Source organism: Natrix helvetica, assembly GCF_964273705.1.
Source record: "Natrix helvetica genome assembly, chromosome: Z".
Taxonomy (NCBI): Eukaryota; Metazoa; Chordata; class Lepidosauria; order Squamata; family Natricidae; genus Natrix; species Natrix helvetica.
Genome location: NC_138554.1, coordinates 100,864,591 through 100,890,866, shown reverse-complemented (window position 1 = coordinate 100,890,866; position 26,276 = coordinate 100,864,591). Strand labels below are relative to the sequence as shown.

At 37.6% G+C, this 26,276-nt stretch overlaps 1 protein-coding gene across 3 annotated transcripts; it reads right to left on the bottom strand.

The window, feature by feature from the left end:
* Positions 1-292: 292 nt before the first annotated feature.
* On the bottom strand, positions 293-23,831 carry TRA2A (transformer 2 alpha homolog). 3 transcript variants are annotated; one of them, XM_081932167.1, is made up of 8 exons: positions 23,624-23,831; positions 17,642-17,775; positions 16,666-16,834; positions 15,430-15,618; positions 8,994-9,109; positions 5,927-6,076; positions 1,307-1,374; positions 293-1,125 (listed from the first exon to the last, which is right to left on the bottom strand). In XM_081932167.1, the coding sequence occupies exons 1-8, from the start codon at positions 23,657-23,659 to the stop codon at positions 1,115-1,117; spliced, it is 873 nt and encodes a 290-aa protein (XP_081788293.1). In that variant the 5' UTR covers positions 23,660-23,831; the 3' UTR covers positions 293-1,114. The 3 variants fall into 3 exon arrangements, with proteins under 3 accessions (XP_081788293.1, XP_081788294.1, XP_081788295.1); XM_081932168.1 differs by having other exon boundaries at positions 5,927-6,073; XM_081932169.1 differs by having other exon boundaries at positions 16,675-16,834; positions 23,624-23,828.
* Positions 23,832-26,276: the final 2,445 nt, after the last annotated feature.

The window sequence follows — 26,276 nt, the reverse complement described above, 5'->3', positions numbered from 1 at the left end:
GTTAGGGGACCTGCACTTTTTCTCTATTTTTTCCTTGTAACATTTGCATATAAGATTAAACCTTTAATAATGCAGAAAGTGATAAGAATCATATTCTTAAATCCACTTTCACATGCTGAATTTTAAGATCTTAATTTTTGTACTGTTTCAAGTGATCTTTCCTCAGAATACAAAGTTAGACACAAAGTTTGTTTTCAGCTTATCAATATGTCTAATTATTTGTTACTTTGAATTACCCACTTCCAGCTTCAAATCTAAAAACTCTTAACAAATTATATAAACACTGAACAACTACATTTGTACAATTTAAATTTATTTTGAAAAGTCAAATAATTACAATTTCAGACCATACTACTAAATAGAACCTGCTTCATCTTAATTTCTGTATCATGTAGACTTGTGTGAACAGATCAACTATTTCTTATATCGTCACTTAGGCTTATCCTGATTATGGAGTAATAAAAATAGGAGAAATACTTTGCAGGTCAGCTTGGTATTTAAAAGAAATTTCAATTTCCTCTCAGCAGTACTGGGATTATTTTATCAAAGCTCATTAAAGAGACTGTGTCGGATATAAGGGTTTTTTTTTCACCCTCCAAGGGGTAGTCCTTCCAGTCCAATATTGTTTTAATTGTTAAACTAAGGATACAGGAAAATTCTGGCTTCAGATTAACATACCAAATTGTGTTAAAATGAAATAAACTGGACAAGCAGATTTTTTGGAAATCAAAAAATGAGAGGTTATTAAAGTAGTAGCTTTCTACTGAAAATACAACATGCAAGCATTAGCACATACCAGTTCTTTCTCCATGAGGTTCAACAAAAATCCACTTGTTTAAAAAACAAACAAATGCATGAATTACAAAATATTTTACCACTCTTGGGAGTCCCATTAATTTTTGTTAAAGATATTTAAGTACATAAAACTACAACAATTACACCTGGAATATTACAGTAAGAAGAGAAGAAAATGGGTATTTCAAAAGAAAATACATCTTAATGAACCAGGAATATTTTAATTGGATACAGGATAATGGTAGGGAACCAACAGGAAAAGCTAGGTTCGGAACATGCTGTTGAAAAATTGTATTTGCTCTGTAACTGACTGTTCTTCTTAATAACGCCCTGAAAGAAAGAAAAAGAATGCTGTAACTATAAATTCATACCTCCACATCAGCTTCTACATTAATTTAGTTCTTTCTGAAAAGAGAGTATATTGTATTAGCATTTCCTATAATATTCTTAAAATCTCTCATTATATTAAGATTATACTTATTTACTCTTTAATTAATATAGTTATGCTTACTTGGACTGTAGGAACGAGATCTTGATCTTGATCTGTAACGACTATAATATGGTGAAGGTGATCGCCTCCTTTGAAAGAAAATGCAAAGTATTTCTGTTGACAGTGGCTCATTTCATATTCATATATTATAGCAGTTCACAAGTTCACATTAATGAGGTTTCAATATATTAATTGTTTGTAGGCTTTATAGTGGAAAAACAGAGTTAAATTTTATACAGGTAATCCTTGACTTATATTCATTCATTTATTGACCATTTGAAGTTAAAACAGCACTGAGAAAAGTGACATGACCATTTTTTCATACTTCTGACAGTTGCAGCATCCCAATGGTCAAGCAATCAAAATACGGATGCCTAGCAACTGATATGTATTTATGCTAGTTACAATGTCCTAGATCATGACATCACCTTTTGCAAGCTTCTGACAAGCAAAGTCAATTGGAAAGCCAGATTCACTATAACAGTCATATTACTAACTTAACAACTACAGTTAATTCACTTAACTTTGGTAATTAAGGTAGTAACATAAGGCAAAACTCTCTTAACAATTATCTTGCAAATTTTTGAATCAATTGTGGTTGCAAGTTGACTACACACCCACAGGTAGTCCATTTCACTTACTTACTACCTCAATCAGTGACCATTCAAATGCTGTGTCCTCACAATTACATAACTGCAATTTGGGCACTTTGCAACTGGCATGTATTTTCGGTGGCTAAAGCAACCTGTGGTCATGTGAATGCCATTTGTGACCTTTACAGTCATCTTCTAACAAGCAAGGTCAATGGGGAAGGCAGTAGAAAGCTGTGGTCATGTGATGTTAATGAGTTGCAGTGATCTGCTAAACAATTGCAGTAAAACTGAAGTTGTTAAGTCCAGTTAGTCATGTGACATTTTCATTTAGCAACTGCATCAATTAAAGACAGAGTTGCCTGCCCCAAATGCAGTTGGTAGTGTGGATTATCTATATTGGGTTATACAACAGCTGTAGGCTAATTATACAAATATGTATACAAATATACATTCTATTTTTAAATAACTTCCCAACATGTAGGTTATAATGATCAGGTTTTTTGTAAAACTTCAAAATTGCCCTATTTGCCATCCAAGTACTTCCTAGGATATTTTCTTCCCAAACCCAGTTTCTTCCATTTCTATTTTATTATTTGTTTCTCACACTGTATATCTTTCCTCTGTTTTTAAAGTGATTCAATTATACCTATGAAAGAATATTACAATAAATAGTATTACTATTTTGTCACACTTTAATTAAAAGCCTTTACACTGAACTGTAATCCAATAATCCTGATTTCTTTTCTTTTTTAAATGTTAGGCAGAATCAAGAGTATAGCATCTACAGAAAACTTAAAACTGGAAAACTCACTTCCTATTTATTTTGTCTTTTTCACCAGATACAAACAAGGTAATCTTATCCTGATAATATCTGTTGAATCTATTTTTTTCCTTAAAAAAAGAACATGTAATGATAGAAGACTCCTCTTATTTTTAATTAGAAAATAATCAACTGACTATGTTTGACTAATTATTTTCTATCTAACAAGGAACAAAGAATGTTCCTTGTTAGAAAATGTATCTGCTACTACCAATTGGATTTTAAAAGTGGTAACAAAGGAAAATAGTTTAATTATTTGTTGGGTACAAAGTAAGATGGCTATTCCTTTCCCCCACCTCCACCCAAATTACAAAAGTTTCATTCATTTTTTAATGAAATGTTCAGTATAATATTCATTATTATGCTGCCTGTTTCACACTATTAGCTAAGATGGGCAGTATAGAAATTTAGTAAATAAATAAAAATAGTTTTGCAAATACTGCAAAATACTTGCAGGCAATATCCTAGAAGAGCTAGATCTGAACATTTTGGGCATATTTCTCACACATTTTGAGAGAAATTTACAGATGGAATTTGGCTTATGAAGACCATATACGTCTATCTGTCACTTTAATCTGCAGTGTAGATGCCGTATTTATCGGCGTATAACACGCACAGGCGTATAACACGCACCTTCATTTTAAGAGGGAAATTTCAGGAAAAAAATTTAAATTTCAAATAAAGAACTTTGAAGCAAAATAAGGGTAGCTCAGAACTTTTTTTTAATTAATATTATTACCACTTATAAGGTAAATAATGTAAAAGGACAGTAAAAGCAACTATGAACACTGCTGCTTTCACTGCTACTATCTTCCACCCTCCCTTCCTCCTTCCCTTCCTTCCTGCCTCCCTTCCAGTTCCCTCCTTCCTCTTTCCTCCTGCCTGCCTGCCTTCTTTCCCTCCTGCTTATCTATGCTTCCTTCCTTCCTTGCACCTCCCTCCCTTCTGCCTGCCTGCCTTTTTTCCTCTTTCCCTATCCTCCTATCCTTCCTTTCTCCCTCCCTCCTTCCCTGCCTCCCTTCCAGTTCCATCCTTCCCTCCTTCCTTTTTTTTATTAACTTTTAGTCGGGAGTCCGGGGAGAGGAGAGACGGCTCATCCATTCTCTCCTCCTCTCACCCACACCCCGCTGTCTAAAGCGCTTCCTTTCGCCCGCCCGAGCTCTTCCGCGGGCGAAAGAAAGTGTTTTAGTCGGGTGTCTGGGAGAGGAGAGACGGCTCATCCACTCTCCTCCTCTCGCCCACACCCCGCTGAGTAGCGCTCCGTGATCCTTTTCTGTGCGCCTGGTGTTTAGATAGATAGCCGGATGTTTAAAACGCCAGGCGCACAGAAAAGCAGCTGCTTTTGGGGCGAAGCGCTCCGCGATCCTTTTCTGTGCGCCTGGCGTTTAAAACATCCGGCTATCTATCTAAACGCCAGGCGCACAGAAAAGGATCGCGGAGCGCTTCGCCCCAACAGCAGCTGCTTTTCTGTGCGCCTGGCATTTAAAACATCCGGCTATCTATCTAAACGCCAGGCGCACAGAAAAGGATCGCGGAGCACTTCGCCCCAACAGCAGCTGCTTTTCTGTGCGCCTGGCGTTTAAAACATCCGGCTATCTATCTAAACGGCTGCTGTTGGGGCGAAGCGCTCCGCGATCCTTTTCTGTGCGCCTGGCGTTTAGATAGATAGCCGGATGTTTTAAACGCCAGGCGCACAGAAAAGCAGCTGCTTTTGGGGCGAAGCGCTCCGTGATCCTTTTCTGTGCGCCTGGCATTTAGATAGATAGCCGGATGTTTTAAACGCCAGGCGCACAGAAAAGCAGCTGCTTTTGGGGCGAAGCGCTCCGTGATCCTTTTCTGTGCACCTGGCGTATATCGCCTGGCGTATATCGGCGTATAACACGCATACATCATTTGCCCCCTATTTTTCGGGGGGAAAAGTGCGTGTTATACGCCGATAAATACAGTAATTGAAGTTTGTCTCCCAAATTTAGTGGTGTACTCTTAGGGTGGTCTGGAAATTAGGGGACTCCTATGTTTCTTAGATTGTCCATCTCTGCTAAATTGAGAAGAGTGTTTGAGCTCTAACAAAGGAGATTTCTGAGGACCTCCAGAGAAATTGTTGGTCCTTATCAGGCTGGAAAAGCTTACAAAACTATTTCCCAGGAGTTTGGACTCTGCCAATCCACTGTTGGGGAAACTCTGTATAAATGGATGCAATTCAACAATATTGTTAACTTCTCTAGGAAGGGTTGACCAAACAAGAACACACAGCTGCAATTCTTGCAATCAAAAAATTGTGGTTGCTCCCAAAATGGTTATCACTTCCAGGACTGTATCACGTGGCTTCAGTATAGAAAGTTGACACAGTGTATTGGCAGATTCTTTCCCAAAGCCATCTCAAAGATTGCTTTTGGGAAACAGAACTTGGTAATCTCCCAAACGGCCTTCCTATACAGAGGCTGATTTATGGCATCCTGGAATAAGCATCATTTTGGGAATGACTGCAATTCTTGCAATTTGAGAACTGTGACTACTTCCAAAATGTCATGTACTTCCAAGATGGTATGAAATGACCTCTGAATAAATGTATAGCGTTCAACATAATTTGTCTGATCTCTCTCTCTCCCTCTCTCTCTTTTAATAAAGGCAACAGAGGTGGAGGTGAAGGAACAGCGAAGGTAGAGATTGGTTGCTTTGCTTTCCCAAAGGCAATCTTTAGAAAAGGTAATTGCAACAAGATGGGGGAGGAAGTCCAAGGGCATGGAACACAGGGTGTCTCAGGGGGTGGTGAAAGGCCTGGGGAGTCTGAAGCAGGCCACATATGAGCTGAGGTGGTGTTGCAGTGTAAGCCTGGGGCTGTGTTGGTCTTTCTATGGACTTTCCCACCCTGAATACCTCTTGCTCCTCTTAACAACTGCAATGAGATCAGAGATTGTTAATGAAAAAATGTTCTGCAAATAGAGACCAAAACAAAACAAAAAATATTTATTTGTGTTCCATTATTGAACAAACATATTTAACTTTATTTATTGAAATAAATAATAAATAAATAAACGAAAAGATTTTTTTCTGCTTTATAATTAGATTCTCTATCTAATTAGGATGTGTGGAGAACAGATCATGTCATGTTTAGGCAGAAATACTGAACATTCAAAAGGCTTCACAAACTTTTAAGCAACACTATCAGAATTTATTGCTTGTGTTAAAAAGTTTTCCATAATTTCCACATATAATTTGAATACTTACCTGTAGCGATAATCATATTCTTCATATCTGTCATATCCTCTGTCGTATCCTCTGTCATAATAGGAATCACGGCGACGGCCAGTTCCTCCTCCTCCTCCTCCTCCTCCACCACCACCACCACCTCCTCCTCCTCCTCCTCCGCCTCCACTGCTATTTATTAAAAAAGAAAAAAGAAAGAATTCAGACAGGTTAGGCTGAAAGCTTAAGATTTGTATCAAGGATCAAGACAATACTTCTAATAAAGGAATTGAAGATTCATAGTTGACTTAATTTCAGCAGTTATTCAAACTAGCATCACATATCAAAAATTATTTACAAAATGTGCTCAAGTCTTATCCTAAGCTCAGGGAAAAAAATAAATAAATATGCTTTAGGAAGAGTATTTAAATTCTTACTTTTTTGCAAGCTTTCAACTCCAGTTAACTGATATGGTAATTCCTCTGTATGTATACATTCCTGTATTATTTTTAATTGGCTTTTATTCTATAGTTTAATTTTATACATTTTAGTTATTTAATTGTACATGAAGAACCTGGTGGTGCAGTGGTTAGAATGCAGTATTGCAGGCTAATCCTAATTGGCTGAAGGTTGACTCAGCTGTCCATCCTTCTGAGGTCAGTAAAATGATGACCCAAATTGTTGGGTGCAATATGCTGATGGTACTTTAACCTGCCCAGAGAGTGCTGTAAAGCACTATCGAGCAGTACCGTATTTTTCAAAGTATAAGACACACCTTTCCCCCCCTAAAAGGGTGAAAATTTGGGTGCTTCTTATACACCAAAAGTAGCTTCACCCACCCACCCCACCCTTTGATCTCTGCCTCTCAGCAATTTACCTCCTTGCAGCAAATGAGGAAAATGGGGTTTGTGGAAGCAGCAATAGGCTATGGCAGTGATAGCAAACCTTTTTCTTATGGTGTGCCAAAATTATATGTGCACGCGCTATTGCGCGCGCCCACACCAATTCAACCCTCCCTGCCCACCGGCACATGTGACTCCCCCTGCGCATGTGCACCCCACCCAAAGGCTCTGGAGGCTTTCCTGAAGCTTGGGGAGGGCGAAAACAGTCTCCCCCGGCCCTCTGGAAAGGCCAAAAATTAGCAGCCGTTGTGTCGGAGCTGACGACTGGCATGCTAGCAAATATGGCTCCGCATGCCACCTGTGGCATGCGTGCCATAGGTTCGCCATCATGGGGCTATGGCAATCCCTGCAGCCTGAAACAGTTAAATGATTGGGAGGCCCGCGCTGAAACTGAAAGTGAAACTTGCTGGTTGCTGCAAGAAGACAAACTGCTGGGAGGCAGAGGCAGATTTTTTTCCCTTGTGCTAATCAGATGTTTGCTGCAAGAAGGTAGCCAATAACTGTAAATGTCTATAGAATGTTCAAATTATTACACTTATTTTTTAAGACAGCTTTATTATTGTTCTAGACAACTTAACAAAATGAAGATTGGTTTCCTATAACAAAATATTGGAACTATTTGTTATGTTGTATTGGAACCCAATCTTTTGAAACCTTCTGGTCGGACGCAACGTGTGTTGACAGGGGAGCAGAGATCGACCCGGAGGCCACTCACATGTGGAGTGCCACAGGGATCGGTGCTCTCGCCTCTCCTGTTCAACACATATATGAAACCGCTGGGCGAGATCATCCGTGGTTTTGGAGTGGGATATCATCTGTATGCTGATGACACTCAGCTATACATTTCCACTCCGAACCACCCCAATGAGGCCGTCGAAATGATGTCCCGGTGTCTGGAGGCCGTACGGGTCTGGATGGATGGCAACCGACTAAAACTCAACCCTTCCAAGACGGAGTGGCTGTGGCTTCCGGCCTCCCGGTTCAACCAGGTGCTTCCATCTCTGGCCATCGGGGGCGTCCAACTAGCCCCCATGGAACAGGTGCGCAATTTGGGCGTCCTCCTGGATGCCCGGCTGTCCATGGACAACCATGTAACAGCCGTGGCAAGGGGGGCGTTCCATCAGGTCCGCCTGATGCGCCAATTGCGCCCCTTATTGGACCGGGATGCCCTACGCACAGTCACCCATGCGCTAGTGACGTCTCGCCTGGATTACTGCAATGCTCTCTACATGGGGCTTCCCTTGAGATGCACTCGGAGACTACAGTTGGTCCAGAACGCGGCCGCGCGGGTGATTATGGGGAGGACTAGATACTCCCCTGTAACACCTCTCCTGCGCGAGCTGCACTGGCTGCCTGTGGTCTACCGAGTGCGTTTCAAGGTTTTGATTATGATCTTTAAAGCGCTCCATGGCACAGGGCCTAGTTATATGCAGGATCGCATCCTGCCCCACACATCCCTACGACCAATTCGCGCACACAGAGAGGGACTTCTCCGGGTGCCGTCCGCCAAACAGTGTCGGGGGGCGACACCCAGGAGCAGAGCCTTCTCTGTGATGGGCCCAGCCCTGTGGAATGACCTCCCCCGCGACATCAGGATTACTTCCGATCTCCGCTCCTTCCGTGTACAGCTGAAGACCCACCTCTTTCAATTATCCGGCCTGGCTCAATCGCAATCGTAATTTTCCCATTCCTCCAAACTGTTTTTTAAATTGTCCTTAAATATTAATTTTTTGGGTTTTTACAATTGGGGTATTTTAAAGCTGATTTTTAACTGTCTATTGATGTAATTTGTTTCCTCCTCCGTGTATGTATGTGTGTTGTGTATGTATGTACGTTTGGTGTTGTTATATATTTTTTATGTTTTATGCTCCATTGTACGCCGCCCCGAGTCCTACTTGGAAAGGGAGCGGCTAATAAATCCAAATTTATTTATTTATTTATTTATTCTGATGGAACCCTCTAGTGAGATAGATTGTTTGGAGTTTGAATAAGCAAGTCTGTGTATGTTTACTTCTATCCATTGGGCTCTGAAGTCTCACTTAAAATGCCAGCCATAGAATATATTTATAGAAATAATAAGAGTGAAATAAAGCAGTCATTAGATTAAAACATGTTTAAAGGAACTGAACATTTCACTTAAAGTCCAATGGCAAATGCATTTCTCATAGTAATAGGATTAAGACAATCTTGAAATAAAAATATCTTACTGAGTTGGTCTGCCCATATAGATGCCAGGGGTAGGTGTGTGTGCTCTCTTTGTGATAGAGTAATCCACTCTGATTCTTCTACCATCCAGCTCCATTCCATTTGCATGTTCCATTGCCTACAAGATAGATTAAAAAAACCAAAACCCTCTTATATCTGTATGTAGTAATCTTCTACAAATTAACTTCAATTTTTTTGGGAGGGGGGGGGATTGTGATCAATTTAAAACCAAAACAGAAAGATGCTAATGCATTCCTGACACTTTATTTCTAAGGAAAGCAAAAAATAAAAAACAAATAGGCAGCTAGTTTTTCTCAACTAAAGTAAAGAATTCTATGATTAGCTTCTTGCAGATTCAGTTATCATTTCATGACTTCCCTGTCTACTTCCATTTCATTTCTTCTAGAAGTGGGTATAATTGAAGTTTTAATGAAAGCTCTTCCAGAAGAGATCCCAGTTATTTTTTAATCTATATAAACATTATTAAAATTCTACTATAAAATAAGCATAAAAACACAACCACAAAATCTTAAACTTGCAAATACAAAACTAAACATAAAAACACCACATGTACAACTTCTGCTTTCGTATTCCTCAAAGATCTTCTGTCTTTAATTTTTTCACAGAAATTCTTTTATTTAATCTTTAATTCTTTTGTAGAACAGATTCCTGTTTATGTAACTTTTTAATTAGTATCTTTTTAAACACGCTGCATTTGTGGTAGTTATGTTTTAAAAACACTTCAAAAGTGGTAGACAGAAATGCATCAAAATGTCAGAAAATCCTGAAAATAAAATTTGAACTAAATGCACAAATATTTTTATTAGGTATAAATAAAAAATATCACAATTTACTAAAATATATGACAACTGCAAGAACAAATTTGGCACAGCCAAAGAGAAGAGAAACCTTGCCTACAACATGAGATTGAAAACTAAAAATGGAGAACATGTAGCAATGACAATAGAAATCTAATTAAATTTAAGGAAAGATGACTCCCATATATGCTAATGCTATACATTGCATAGTATGGCAAATTTAGTGATTTGTAACAGAAGGCAAGAATGTGGCACTGTAATATTTCCCTTATTGCTTCTTTTGTTTTATTCTACTGTATCTATTATCACTATTTCACATAAAAAAATTCCTATGTATTTTACTATTGCAACAATAAAAACGTATTTTAAAACATTCTTAATATATCACGGGACTGATTTTACATTTGGCCCCATCCCTTATAGAATCAGAGATGTTGAAAGTTGCTGTTATTGCTGCTTTGTATCAAGTTACTAAAATATTTTTTCAAAATATTCTCAATGATGTACTTCATTAGCTTAAGAACCAAATAACATGTTTATGTTAAGACATTTAAAAATTGATAATTTCAATTAATGAGGAAAATTCCTGTTTGCTATCAAATATTTTGTTTAAAAAGTTAACGCCATTCCAGAGAGAATTACTGCTTCTATATCGTAATAGATCTATCAGAATGTTCACTCAGAATGTCTTTGCATAAAACGTAATTGCGCTATTGTACAATAACACTTATGTATTGGCCACAAACACATTTCAGGATATTATCATTTAATTTAAATAATTATATTGAAGAGGGAAAATTGAGAATTTAGGGATTAAATTAACAGACAAGCTAATTCGGCATTATTTATAGCTTGAAACAAAATAACAGGAAAACTGAATATTGAATATATCCGTTTAATATTCTTTAAAACATTATATACTATACTGCCACCTAGTGTTTCTTTTTATTCCACAGAAATATTTGTTTCCCTTTTATTATGTCATAAATCTTATGCATTGTGTTGTTTCAATACATTGATGTCTGTATAATGTGTTTAAAATTATTTTTTTATTTAGATGGCTTAGATACGAAGAATAAAAAAGGGAAAAATCTATCAATGTTAATTCCAATTTTGGTATCAAAACTAGAAATATAAAATTATTTAGTTTTTTTCATCCAAGCAAATTTATTCTGGTTTCTGTTTGTAATTGTATGAATCTTTCCCCCCTTACAGAAATGTTATTAAATGCAAATTATAGTAAAATGAATATTATTTACAAAAATATGATATACTTTAGTGAAGAGAGCAATCATCAGCCTGTAAGTGTGACATTATGAGGTCTCTCAGATTCAAGACCATGTAACATGACTGACAGATGGCTCACCAAAAAGGTAGAGGTGACCCATAATAAAAGGTTAATGTGAGCTAAAGTTGATAGTAAAGCAATATCAGACTGTCTTAAAGCAGAGAAGGCTACTAACTGGGCTAGAACAATCCAGTCATCTCCTACTGACTGGTGGTCAACCTTCAATGTACTTTCTAATCTATGTAATATCCTGAAGAAACACCTAACACTTAAGCCTGCTATCAAAAGATCTTGAGTGGGTAGACCCTGTTGGTTTGATTCTGAATGGCCAGCGGCTGAAAAAGAAATTGAAAGCAGCAATGAGGCTTGCCCAGAGGAACCCTACTGCTCATATTCAAGCTGAGATGTTGCACATAGGAAGAGAATACAAAAAAATATAAAATTAAAGAAAAAAAGTTCTGCTATCTTAATTTGGGCAGAACTTGAATTGGCCCCTAAAAGTCATAATTCAGCAATATAGCAGGAGTTCTAAAGGAACATTTGATATACCAATCTTTGCTGAAGAATGGGAGAACTACTATAGAAGTCTGTTTGCTTCTACCAAATAAGTTAAGAAACTGCCTTTAAGCAGTGAACTAGCACCCCTGAAACCCTTCCCTCTTGGCCATCAGTCTCTAAAAAAGAAATGCAATTTATTATTAAATGTCTAGAGAGCAAAAAAGCCCATGGTGAAGACTTTCTACCAGCAGAAATATTTAAGAATTTTGCTGACTAGTGGAGTCCATTATTGGCAGGTCTTTTCACTCATATAAATAGCACTTGCCATATTCCAGTTGGCTGGAAGATGGCAATAGGAGTCCGAAATACAAAAAAAGGGAATAAAAAGTATCCCAGTATTTATAGACCCATTAGTCTGATTAATATTGTAGAAAAAATATATGTGAGCTTCCTTTTGAACAAAATGAAATTCTGGTCAGAGCAAAATCATATTCTCGTAGAACAAGCAGGCTTTAGCCAATTTCATCTACCATTAACAACTGCTTTTTTCTGAACCATCTAATTGCCAAATATGCCTATAAAAAAGGCCCTTATATGTAGCCGTTAGATCTCACAGCCACATTTGATTCGGTAAGCAGAGATGTACTATGGCATAAACTGACAGCTCTTAAAATTGACCTAGACTACTAATCCTGATTAAAGCCCTATATACGAATACTTGTTTGAAAGTGCGGTATGGGGTTAATGGAGTTCTGATTAACAGGATTCACACAAACAAAAGGGTAAGACAAGGTGTATTTTAGCCCCATTATTATTTAATTTATACACCAATGTACATGCCAATGATTCTAAATAGAAATCGTAACATCTTGCTCTAAGATGATATGATTTTATTAGACCCGTGATGGCAAACCATTTTTAGCTCGCATGCCAAAAGTGGGGGGAGCACAGGGGGGGTCATGCCACATCCATGCTATGTGCACAACCCAGCACACATGTGACCTGCTTTCCCCCTGCGTGCATGCGTGAGCGACCAGCGCTCCACCTACTTTTGGTGCTTTCTAGGAGCTTGGTGAGGGTGAAAACAGCCCTCCCCCTGGGAGGCTTCAGAAGCTTCCCTGAAGTCTCCGGAGCGTGAAAAATCAACCCTACGGGCAAAGTGGAAGTTTGGGAACGGACTTCCAGTTTGCTCGTAGGGCCGTAAGACTTCCCTGAAGGCTCCGGAGAGGGAAAAACGGCTTTATGGCCAAACCGGAAGTCATTTCTGTAGTTTGGCTGTAGTGCTGTTTTTTGCCATCCGGAGCCCTTAGGCGGCTTTCCTGAAGGCTCCAGAGGGCAAAAAGCAGCCATACGGCCAAACCGGAAGTCACTTTTGCCCTCCGGAACCTTCAGGCCAAACCGGAATTCACCTGCTACAGCAGTCAGAACTGAATTGAGAATTTACATAATTTATGCACTGTCCAAAATTAGAACTTATAATTATTGGCTCAAAATGAATGGAGACTGATCACCAACAATCGCTGCCTCTGCGTATCACATTTTCGGCCTCCGCACACTCCATTTTAGACCTGTTCCAGATTACAGGGATTGCCACAGCACATCATTGCCGCTCATCACCACTGTGTATTGTATTTTTGGCCTCCATGCGTCCCATTTTTGGCCACTGTGTTGTGTTTTTGGCTGGTTTTACACAGCAGGGATTGCCGCTGTTGCCTAGAACCAGCCAAAAATGCTATGCATGGAGGTGGCGATGGGCGGTGGCGATCCCTGCAGTATGGAAGAGCTGATTGGCAGCATTCTGGGAGGCCAATCCAACCACCAATCAGCTGCTTGTGCTGAACGAGGCTGAGATTACGTGCTGAAGCTGAACAGGCTGTTTGCTGCAAGGATGCTACCCAGATGAATACCAATGGATGCTGGTAAGCAGAGGAAGATTTTTCCCCCCTCCCCAAAAACTAATGTGCATGTTATATTCCGGAGTGTTTTATACTCCAGAAAATATGGTAATTTCCTTAATATTCATATCTAGTTTTTCCCTTAGCATTAACCTATGGATTTCTAGTTTTAAGACATACCTACATCAATGCACCTATTGTTGATTTCAAACACTCATATTAGCCCTTTTACTCATAATTAAGCCTATATTTAGTTTTCTGTCACAAAATCAGATATTTGTTCAGATCTATTTATCTTAATCTCAAATATATGCAGGTAGTCCTCAAGCTAGGACCACAATTGAGCCCAGAATTTATGTTGCTAAGTGAGAAATTTGTTAAGTGAATTCCCCCCCCCTTTTGCAACTTTCCTTGTTGTATTTGTTAAGTGAATCACTGTAGTTGTTAAATTAGTTATACGTTTAAGTGAATCTGCCTTGACTTGGCTTATCAGAAGGTCACAAAAGATGATCACATGACCAAGGGACACTGCAACCATCATAAATATGAATCAGTTGTCAAGCATCCAAATGCAAATCATGTGACTATGCAGATGCTGCAAATGTCATTAGTATGAAAAATTGTCATATCACTTTTTTCAGCACTGTGGTAACTTTGAACTAAATGAACTGTTGTAAGTTGAGGACTACTTGTACTTTTGTCATTTAATTCACACTTTTTATAATTTACCATTACTGAGAAATTGTTACTGAGAAATTCCCAGAGATACTGATCTGCGCTGCAGTACGTTATGATACTGGTCATTCAAGACTTTCAACTAACAGTTTCATAAGAGAAAAGATGCAGTTATCAGCCTCCAATGAATTTGTGCTACCTTGTTTCCCTGAAAATAAGACCTGCCCCAGATAAGAAGGCCAATCGGGCTTTGAGCACATGCACTAAAATAAGCCCTCCCCCGAAAATATTGCAATGAAGCAGCAGCCATGAAGTGACCATGCTCACCACTTCCTGCACCTCAAAAACAATGAGACCTCCCCGAGAATAAGGCCAAATGCTTATTTCGGGAGTCAAAAGAAAATAAGACCCTGTCTGGGAAACAGGGTATGTAGAACATTCCTTACTAATAACATGCATTGATCAATATTGGCATATTTTGGTCAAAATGTCAATATCAAAACCAAAGCCTAATTTTACCCCAGGCACCCTTTCACATACAAGTAGCATTTCTAGAGACTATATGGAAACTTGCCAACATCCTACCTAAATATCTAAAAAGTATACAGGTAGATTTCCATTTACAACCCTTTGGTTAATGAGAATTTGAATTAATGTCCATCTCCAAAAGTCAGTTATGTCTTGAAATTGAAATTTTTGATTTCACCCTACCCACTGCCCCAAATGGTCATGTAATCACAATCTGAGCACTTGGCAACCAGCCTTATAACTGTTTGCATCATCATGGCATTTGTAACTTTTGGGGCAGTTTCTGGCAAAACTTGCCATTGGTTAAATTGGATTTATATTTAGGACGGCATGATTCAATTTACAACCATGGTAAAAATAATTCTTAAAATTGGGTTAGGTCATATGATGTCGACTTGTGATGCAGTCTGTTTCCAATTATTAAGGTTGTCAGGAATTGCCTGCACAGAATATACTGACCCACATCCAGGATACATCCTTTGCGCCCAAAATAATTATTAGTTTAATTAGATAAAAAAATAAAATCTGATATATGAGGTTGTGTTTAAAAAAAACATAATCAAGATTATATATTTAGTACCCTACATAAGCTAAACTATAGTTAAAGTCATCAAAAGAAGCCATTTATTTCATTATATATGTGATTACAGAAATTTATCTATATTATTTATCAGGCAGTTTCAAAGTTAAGAAGTATCTTTGCAAAAAAACCTGATACTTTCAGATTTTTTTTTACCTCTTTAGAATCGTCTATTCTTTCAAAGTAAACAAATGCAAATCCTCTTGATCGCCCAGTCCGTTGATCATACACAACATTGACTCCACTCAATGGCCCGTAACGGGAAAAGACTTCTCGAAGATCCCTCTCAGTAGTATATAAGCTGAGGCCAAACACTCCAAGACATGTATTAGGATCTGGATTAGCCTAAAATGTACCAAGTTAAAATATTAGGTATCTTCTTATTGACAGTTAAACCAGTTACAGGTAGTTCTTGACTTATGACCATAATTAAACCCAACATTTCCATTGCTAAGCAAGACAGTTAAGTGAGTTTTGTCCTATTTAGTGACCTTTCTTGCTACTGCTGTTAATGTAAACATTGCAATTAAGTTAGTAACATAGCTGTTAAGTGAATCTGATTACCCCACTGACTCTATTTGCCAAAGAATGCAGGTGATCACATGACGCTGGGGTCACTGCAATAAACTGCTTACCAGTTGCCAAACATCCAAACAGGGATGTTGCAATGGTCATGTGACAAATTGTCATACTTTTTCAAGTGCCACTGTAACTTCAAGCAGTCACTAAACAAATGGCTGTCAACTGAGGAGACGTTATACTTAGTCTTGCCCAGAAACAGTGATAGCAAAGTATTTCAAGAAGCTGCATAATGAGTAGCATATAAACGGAACAGAAATATTCTGTTTAATCCATCACTGAATCAAATATCTTTAAAAAGACAATTTCATTCAAATTATTAGAGAGGTATAAGAAAGGAATATACTGTGGAGTGAGCTATGTATTAATCTTCCTCATCTCATCATAGAGTTCTGATTTTAAACAGGTTATCCTGTACTTTAAATTATGCTATTTAAATATCTCCTAAGGAAAGGCTTCAAACTTGTACTCTCCATGGCCAATCCAATTCTCAAAAGAAATATTAGTATACTTTTTTAGCAGAAATTTTAGAAGCAAGCTGCTTTGGTTCCTTAATTCCTTCCACCCAGTTACCACTCCTTTTCTCACCGTTTCTAATTCATACCTTATTGCAAACAAGAGGAATAAAGAACAAGTTTAAGTAGCAAAATACACATTTACTTTTTGGGGAACTTCTGGTAGCTAAGATGAAAGTAACTGTGCCTGTAAAGCAGAAAATGTAAAGATTTATCTTTTTTTCTTGAATACAGAAACTGTGTTTATAGCCAGCCAACTTAAAGTGATAAAAAAATCATAATATTCCTACAAGCTTACACTACATACTCTGCTGCCAGTGTGCCTTCTTCTGTTAGACATAGGAGAGTGGCTTCGACTCCTTCGACGCCGATATTCTGGGGTATATGATTTACTTCGTGATCGCCGCCTGTGAGAATGGGATCTAGAGCGAGTATATCGCCTGTGAGAATGTCTTCTGGATCTAGATCTAGATAAATGGTAAAAATAAAGTTCCATATAAAAACTTCAATAAGCCATCAAAATTAATATTAAAAGTTATTAATCAAAATGTAAAACAACTGAATTCATTTATATAACAACTGATAAATATTTAAGACATTAATTCAAAACATGGACAACTTATGGAATAAGATCTTGCACCTGACATGCTGTTAAGATGCTGGAGTTACATATCAAAGAAATATCTTAAAGAAATTCTAAGCCTCATTTATCCTAAAACAGATTTTTTTTAAGGCAAAGAAATGAAGTAATACTACAAATCTTAATATTCTAAACTGGAGCAGTAAATTGCAGAAAGACTCCCAAAGCTACATGACCACTGCCACCCTATTCTAGGTGGTGTGAAATGAGCAGAAATTTGTGTATTTTTATTTGAAATCTTTTATTGGAAATCTTTTAACTTCTGTTCAAATAGTCTTTATATATTCTTATAGAAATATTTTCATATTTTTCATAACTACATGTAGCAATGAATTTAAATGGCTTACCTTTATTTCTACATTTGCATGTGTATATTTAGACATTGTTAAAATACATCACAATTGCTTGAAAACATGCACAGGACAACTATTAAGATGGGTTCTACAATATCACAATGTTACCTTTTTATTTTTGCCATTATGACTATATGATTACTTATGAAGTTTCTGGGCATTTTTCAAGCCCTGACAAAAATCTTAAGTTCTATAATGTCTAAATTTTCCAGTGAAAGATCCAACCAACAAATGTTCAAATAAAGTTTAACATATTCAAGTTTTTAATAAACATAACATACCTGGATTTTGATCTTGATCGAGAGTGTGATTCAGAATGTTTAGAAGCTCTTGATGGGCTACGAGATCCTGACCTGCTCTCAGATTTTGCACGAGCAGGACTCGCAGCTGCAGATTTTGACTGGGAGCGTGATTCCTACCGAAAAAAGCAGTATTACAAATGGTATTGGTTGCACAAATGCCTACCTTCTTATGTTAAAAGTAACTATATTTTATTGATTGTGCCTGAAAAATAAAGGTTAGGCGATACCCTCTAGGGCAAGGTTCTTTTTAACCCACTATTAATATTGTTCAATTTCCTCAAATAATTCCCTACATGAACCAGATGACCAATGTTCTATTAACTAAATAATCATGCAAATTCATCTATAACTTGATCATACAGACACTGGAACATAAGCCATACATTTACTTAACCTAGGACCCATTCATTCTTCCAGATTCTTTTAATGCTACTTCACTCTTGCTTTCTACTTTTCTTCATTCTTCATTTTTCATTTTTCATACTTCGTGTATTCTTCCCCAATTCAAACAATTCATTATAGCCTTAAAAATATTCAAGTGCTTCTATCTGACCAATCTTCTGTTCAATTTTTTCCCCCATTCAATTTTAATTTTCTGATCTTTAACATTTTTCATTAGCCTTCTTTTATCTTGATTTATCTTCCACATTCTTGGAAAAAACTCTTCCATTTCTTCACGAACATTAACCTTAATGGAAAAAGAACATTTAGTATATTTAAGCATGTGGGGATTATAAAACCCTGCCGGATTTTCAGAACTTTTATCGACTAAAATGGAATAGCCAGCAGGTGAAAAGCAAATAACTAGTTTATAAAAGCAATTTAAAATATTTTAACTGATATAATCATATAGGCTCTACTAATGAGTCCACTGATTCCCTTGCAGTGTTTCCCAAATATTGTATACCTATTCTGTTCCCTAACTTCAGTAACTTTCAAGTCTGTAATATTTATCCAATTTGTATTTATATATATAAACACACACACAAACACACATTCTTAAACACACACTTGCCTGTAGTTTAAAAAGGTAAATAGACTTATAGGCAAAGATTCAAAGAATTACAATAGCATGTCCATTAACACAAATACAAATAATAAAGTGTTTTGACTTTATTATTCTGCTTTTTAAACAGAAATGTTGCACAATTTATTAAATTTGGTTCTAAAATACATATTAAGTGCTGGTTATTCAAGTCCCAAACTGTACTGAAAATGCAAATTTTATTTACTTCTTTGAATCTGAGCCATAGAAGCTACCTTTTATATATAAATCCCATAATTCATGTCTATCATTAAGTGTGATTATTTTATTCAAGTTACAAATACTTGTACAGTAAAATAAAAACAAAACTAAACTATTTGTTAATATCAGTATGGTTTTATAGTGTGGGTAATGGGTTAACCGCTTGACTAGGTGTCTACTTTGTACTCCATGAGAATAAATATATCAGGCAAGGCAATATAGAAACAGCAAACTTTGGGTATGTATATTATATGTATCTAAATGAGGTAATTTGTTCTCCCAAACTAAAGTACAAGCAGGTGCTTTACTCTTGAATCACTCTCAAATTTACTTAATTCAAAAGCTGATTTCAAAAGGGCCACATTTTCCCCCAGAAGTTAAAAATGTTCATTTTATTTTCTAATTTCAGATCTTTTTCCTATCATTTTTAAAATACAGTAGTGAATAAAGTTGCAAAAATCTCAAACATTTTGCACTTTTAGTAAGGATCTGCAAATGCTTGGTGGCTTTTGTAAAATTCAATTTTTATGTACTATTCTCTAAAGTACCTTCCCACAATTAAATATCATGTGTAACCACTTAAGAAAAACTTCTAAAAACAAAATATTTTTAATGGCAGAAAAATGGGCAATAAATATAACACTCGAAAATGCATAAGACCATAGATAATGGTAGATAGCTTACTACAAGGAACTACAGATAGGTCACAATTTACAACAATTGAGCCAAAATGTTTCGTGCTAAGTGAGACATTTGTTAAGAGAATTTTGCCCCATTTTACGACGTTTCTTGCCACAGTTGTTAAGTAAATCACTGCAATTGTTAAGTTAATGATATGATTGTTAAACGAACAGTTGAAATTATCTTATATAATGACTAACAAATAATTTCAATTTACTAGATAATTTTAAGGAATAGTTATTTCTAAATAGTGAACTGCATATAAAACGAATTATAGTTTTCTTTACTTGCTCAACTGGACTTACACATAGAGATTAGTTACATTGTTACATGACTAAAATTTCACAGACTGCAGTTTATTAACACAGATGGAGCGACTTAAATTACTACCATTGTTAATTTTAATATTAATTTTGAAATCTCCATTTCTGTACTATATTGATAGTGCACTGTCCTTGAATAGAAAAGTCAGATATAAATATATGTAATGTAGGTTACTATAATTCTAGTCTGAGAGCCAGTTTGGGGTAATTGTTAAGGCTCAAGACTACAAACTGGGAGACCTTGAGTTCTAGTCCTGCCCTGGACAAGCACTTTTGAAAAAACCTTTGTGAGAAAACTGCAGGGACTTGTCCAGTTTTTGAGAAATGGGCACAACTGAATAGAAGGAAAAAAATTACATATCCAAGGCTCACTATCAACACTTAAGAAAAACAATGAAATGGTTATATTAAGTATTTTTAAACATATTCATGTAGGTTTAAATGTACATCATGATTGATTGATATAAATGCCTATTAGTTTAGAACAACTTTGGAAAGCGTAGACAAGCTGCCTTGCCTTGATGCGATTTCCACTTAAATCTTTTTGAAATTATATCCTGATCAATGCATTTAGAAATATCTAGTTTTAATAGAGGGCCATCTTTTTCAAGTAACATGACTACTGTATCTTTCACATACATGATCTTTCTAATTTAAATATATACATTGCACAACTGTATTGGTCATTTTTAGAACGGAAAAAAATAAATTACATTGAAAAAGAATATCATCTGCATTAGTGATATGGTACTTCATTTTTTGCCTTCTCCCCATCCTGAATATGGGGATTTTATCCTAGTTTGAAAGTCCTCTTTCAGTAAAGTTTAATTCCAGTTAAACTTGACCTTATTAACATATCAAGAATGGAGAGAAAGCAACCAAACTGTATGATTTTATACAGCCATTTTCTGGATGTTTTGCCAATTTCCAGATCTATTATATACTCTTGAAATTTCCCAGTAACCCCCTTATCTTTGTAAGCATTTTGAGATTGACCAATGTTAACATCAAAAACATACTAATATTAGAAGGCAACCCTATTTTATAATCTTTGCATTTATATTATCATGACTGCATTTTGTCCAACTCAAACTGACTCACCTTTGTGACAGATTGCAGAGTTCTGCAATTTAATACCTTTTGCTAGAAGCATGTTTCCTTGGACAGTTTTGGCAAAAACTGCCAAACAGGAATGCACTGACTCCCTTAATGACTGCTGCATAAAAGGTCACAAAATTGGGTCAATCATATGGGCCTCTCAACTTATGACTGCAATGATTTACAATGGAAATTCCAGGCTCCATTATGATCATAAATTAAGGACTATTTGTATATAAAATCACAAATATTAAACAACATTCCTTAATATATTTATATTATAAAAATAAGAACAATTCTACAGGGAAACTACAAAATATAAATTGCTAAATAGGGACTTCAGTACCTACTCAAAAATACAATGAGCAACTCAATTTCTCCAGACTCTTAAATCTTAAGAGAGTGGTGTGGATCTCTCAGCTTTATGAGGTCCTACCTCAGATATAAACCTAAAGGGAAGGCTAGTATTTTTTATCATTCAAAAGCCATCTTGCCAGATGAACCTCAAGAAACTCAGATAAGCTGGTCTAGGAAAATAGCAGTGGTTTCTATGTTAGGTGGGCCGTTCTTAAAAGTATGAAATAATAAAATCTATGTTATGCACAAAAAACACAAAAAATGTATTAGAATTTTCTCAGGAGGAATGTATAATAAAATTAAGAGACAATCTGACATGGGCATACTTCCACTTATAATCACAATTGAGTCTGACTGGACTTTAGAGAGTATATGGTAGCCCTCAATTTACGACAATTGAGCCAAAATTTGTGTTGCTAAGTGAAATATTTGTTGTGAGTTTTACTTCTCTTGCCAGTCATTAAGTGAATCATTGCAGTTGGTAAGTTAGTAGCACAGTTGGGAAGTGAAACTGGTTTCCACATTGACTTTGTCAGAAGATTGCAAAAGGTGAACACATGATCCCTGGACACTATAACCATCATAAATATGAGTCTTTTGCCAAGCATCTGAATGTTGATCACGTGATCCTGGTGATGCTGCAATGATCCTAAGTGTGAAAAAATGGTCATAAATCATTTTTTTCAATGACGTGGTAACTTTGAACTGTCACTAAATGAGAACTGTTGTAAGCAGAGGACTACCTGTAGATGTCACCTGAATTAAGCCAAGTAGTTCAGTGGTAGCTAATGCAGGGCACTTCTTATTAAGGGAAGTATATCTCAGCAAAACACAACAAAAAAGCTACTAAAATACCATAAAGAACTATTTTTAAGTAACAAAGAGGATTCTGTTGCATCCAGATTCTTAATCTAATTACACCTGGCAATTTATTCTTTTAATGTAGCTACAATATACACTTCTACCTTGCCTGGTTTCAAATTGTTTCATTTTTTTTCATTTCTTCACAACTTCTAGCTGCTGCTTCAATATTAAGATACGTGTTCCTAACGTTTGCACAGAAAATCAAACAATAATCCTAAATATATTGAAAAAGCCTATCACAGTTTTACATTTGGTTTGGTTGTTTTTGAAGGTTTAAAATATGTGAGAATAAGCTTTATGAAACATCATTATTAGATCCAAATAGACATTAATTGTAAAGGCTGAAATATGATATTCTTATACAAGGATAGGATTTGCACTGAATCACACACTTCTATTATGATTTTTGAGAAAAGTAGTAATAAGATATTAGATTTTTAAAAAATGGGTTTTCCCAAATGTATAAGGTAGGAGAGGAACAAAATTATCTCAAAGGTTTTTTAAAATACTGAAATAGAACACACACACACACACACACACACACAAATCTAAATATAAATATACTGTTAACACTCTTCCCAGACACCATTTTTAAAAGTATGCTACTATACTCTCTATATAAAATTAAGAAATCCTTTCAAAAATTAAATAATGACCTGATATATCATAACAAAATGTTGACTCTGTCTTCTGTTGTAAACCTAATAAATCATGCTGGAAGCTTCATAGCATTTTTACCTGAAAAAAACCTGACGCCATTTTCATCGTATTATTAGAAACGATCCTCAACTCTCTTCCAGGACAAGTGGGCTTCTTTACAGCCGGCCCTCCCACATTTCTCTGTGTATGGGGGTCCCTTCCCACCAGCCCCGCATACTTTCTCTTTGGATTTACTGAGAGGGGGGATATGTTTGTTAAAGTGAAAAGGGGGATTTAAAACGATAGGGAATGAAATAACTTTCAAAATGAAAATAAAATAAACTAGGGACAGGACATAAAATAAAATAGGGACAGGGAAAAAGGTTAAAAAACCCGAGGGGGCGCCGGAACCCAAACCCATTAAAGGGGTGAGGGATGGCGCCAAAAGAGGAGTCTGGATCACGGTTTGTTAAGTCCGAGGATCCTTGGTCCGGAAGGCGGTAAAGCAGGGCCCGAGACTAAACAGCCAACGGGAGCACGGTCCCTGCGGGCGGGATGCAGCGTAGCCCCACCTCGGAAGAAGGAACCATTTTGGTAAGGAACAACGAAGTCTCTCAGGATGACTCCGCCCCGCTCAGCGCCCGATTCGGAGGCTCCTTTTTTCCCTCCTCCTCCTCTTCGCCCACTTCTCGGCCTCAGGGCCAGGCCAGGCCTCCGACACCTCGGCCCGAACAGAAACCGCTCACTACTCACCCTCGCCTCGAAGTTATTCTCCTCCGCGTCGCTCATGCTGGCACGTGTCTGAGGCGGCAGGTGGCCAAACAAGTGGGAATCCAAAGGAGGGAGCGCCGAGCCCCGACTTTCTCCTGCCACTGCCTCCAATTACCTAACTTCTACGCTGCGGCGACTGCAACGCAAAATGGCGCTTCAGTCACTAAGGTCTGCGCTCGACACTCAGGGAAGGGGAGGGGCTCCAGGTGCCACGCCCAGAGATGCCACAATGTGGGCATCTGCGCCGCAAGGAACAACACGCCGGTAGTAGGATGGGCGGAGTAGCACGCACGCGCGGTTTGCTGGGTCTAGGATTTGCACGTGTTGGACTTTTCCGGGAATGTTTGACTTGGATTGCGATAGCATAGTAGTCATACTTCTTTTTTTGTGGTCCCTATTCGTTACTTTTATTTAATTTATATGTTCACCCAACTGACTCTGGACAGTTTACAATTGGATAGAAACGGAGAAGAAAAACGGAGAATGAAATCCAACCACTATTCATTACTTAAAAACAGACTAAAAGAGCACTCGCTGCTGTAGTACAGGTAGTCCTCGACTTACAGCCGTTTATTTAATGACCAAAGTTGCAACGGCATTGAGAAATGTGACTTATGACCATTTTCATACTTATGACCTATGCAGCGTCCCCATGATCATGTGATCATAATTCAGATGCTTGGCAACTAATTCATCACTCTGCTAAACAAATAATTCCCTCAACACTGTCAAACTATTTACTAAGTCTGCATTACTATTAATCATCTCGTGGTTCCTATCACCCATTTCCTTCCACTTATGACAACTTGACTGTAACTTTGTTGCTTGTAACCTTATTTTGACTGTAACCTTTGTTGCTTGTAACAATATTAATTGTTTCCTAGTATGATTTGATTGTTTCCTAGTATTGATTGTTTCCTAGTATGATTTGATTGCTTATTTGTACCCTATGACTATCATTAAGTATTGTACCTTATCATTTGTGACAAATGTATCTTTTCTTTTATGTACACAGAGAGCATACACACCAAAGACAAATTCCTTGTATGTCCAATCACACGTGGCCAATAAAGAATTCTATTCTATTCTGTTCTGTTCTATTCTATATTTAAGACTTGGTGTGCCTGAAAATCATGGGGTCACCTTTTGTGACTTTTTGACAAGCAAAGTCAATGGAGGAAGTCAGATTCACTTAACAACTGATTACTAACTGCTTAACAACTGTGGTAAGAAAAGTCGTAAAATGGGGCGAAACATACTTAACAAATACCTCACTTAACAACAGAATTTTTGGGTCTCAATCGTGGTTGTAAGTTGAGGATTACCTATGGTTGCTTGGAAAGCTACCCTTATTACCAAGATTATGCATCAGAATACTTTAGCATATAAACTAGGCAGTGGTGGGTTTCAAATTTTTTTGGAACCTACTCTGTGGGTGTGGCCTCCTTTGTGGGAGTGGCTTGCCGGCCATGTGACCTGGTGGGAGTGGCTTGGCAGTCATGTGACCAGGTGGGCATGGCTAACTTGGAAAATGTGGTGAAACTCACTTAACGATGCTCTTGCTTAGCAACCAAAATTTTGGGCTCAATTGTGGTCATAAGTTCTTTTTCTTTCTTTCTTTCATCTCTCTCTCCCACTTTCTTTTTTTCTTTTTCTTTCTCTCTCTCTCTCTCTGGCTCTTTGTCTCTCTCTCCCTCCCTCCCTCTCTGTCTCCCTCTGTCATTTTCTCTGGGTGTCTATCTGTCTGTCTCTCTCTCTGTATCTCTGTCTCTCTCTCCTCCTTCCCCCATATCTGTCACTCTGTGTGTGTGTGTCTGTCTGTCTGTCACTCACTGTGTGTGTGTGTGTGTCTGTCTCTGTCTCTCCCTCTGTCTCTCTCCCCTCCCTTCCTCTCTCTCTGTCACTCTGTGTATGTGGGTGTGTCTGTCTGTCACTCATTCACTTAATCACTCACTCTGTGTGTGTCTCTCTGTCTGTCTATCTTTCTCTCCCTCCCTCCCCCTCTGTGTGTGTGTGTGTGTGTGTGTCTGTCAGTCTCTCTCTGATTCCCTCCCTCACTCCCTCTCTCTGTTCCTCTCTCTGTCTGTCTGTCTGTCTCACTCACACACACACACTGTGGTCACCTTGTTGAGTGTTCCAATCACATTTGAAACACTCAACAACTGGCTTGCATTTATGGTATTTTGCAGCATTCTGCAGTCATAGGACCAAAATATATGGTTAAAAGCATATATTTTGGTCCTATGACTGCAGAATGCTGCAAAATACCATAAATGCAGGCCAGTTGTTGAGTGTTTCAAATGTGATTGGAACACTCAACAAGGTGACCACAGTGTGTGTGTGTGTGTGTGTGTGTGTGTGAGAGTGAGACAGACAGACAGAGAGAGAGAGGAACAGAGAGAGGGAGTGAGAGAGGGAATCAGAGAGAGACTGACAGAGTCTGACAGAATCAGAGAGGTACTTTTAACTACCTGGCAGCGGCGTTTTTCCTTGGGGGGCTCCTCAGAACATCCCAAGACTTCGGAGGGAAGCCTCCAGCCCGGAGCAGGAGCAAAGCCCCTTTTCCAACTGGCCTTTCCTCGCTTGGAGGGCTTTGGAGGGAAGCTTCTGCATAAGCCCGGGCGAGTGACAAGTT

What these genes read in the sequence shown, in the direction of transcription:
- TRA2A (XM_081932167.1), bottom strand. Translation starts at nt 23,659, where the DNA reads ATGAGCGACGCGGAGGAGAATAACTTCGAGGCGAGG. An exon ending in GAATAGACGATTCTAAAGAG is followed by an intron (nt 9,110 to 15,429) that starts GTAAAAAAAAAT and finishes TCTATCTTGTAG; the next exon opens with GCAATGGAACATGCAAATGG. An exon ending in TATATGGGCAGACCAACTCA is followed by an intron (nt 6,077 to 8,993) that starts GTAAGATATTTT and finishes TTTAATAAATAG; the next exon opens with CAGTGGAGGCGGAGGAGGAG.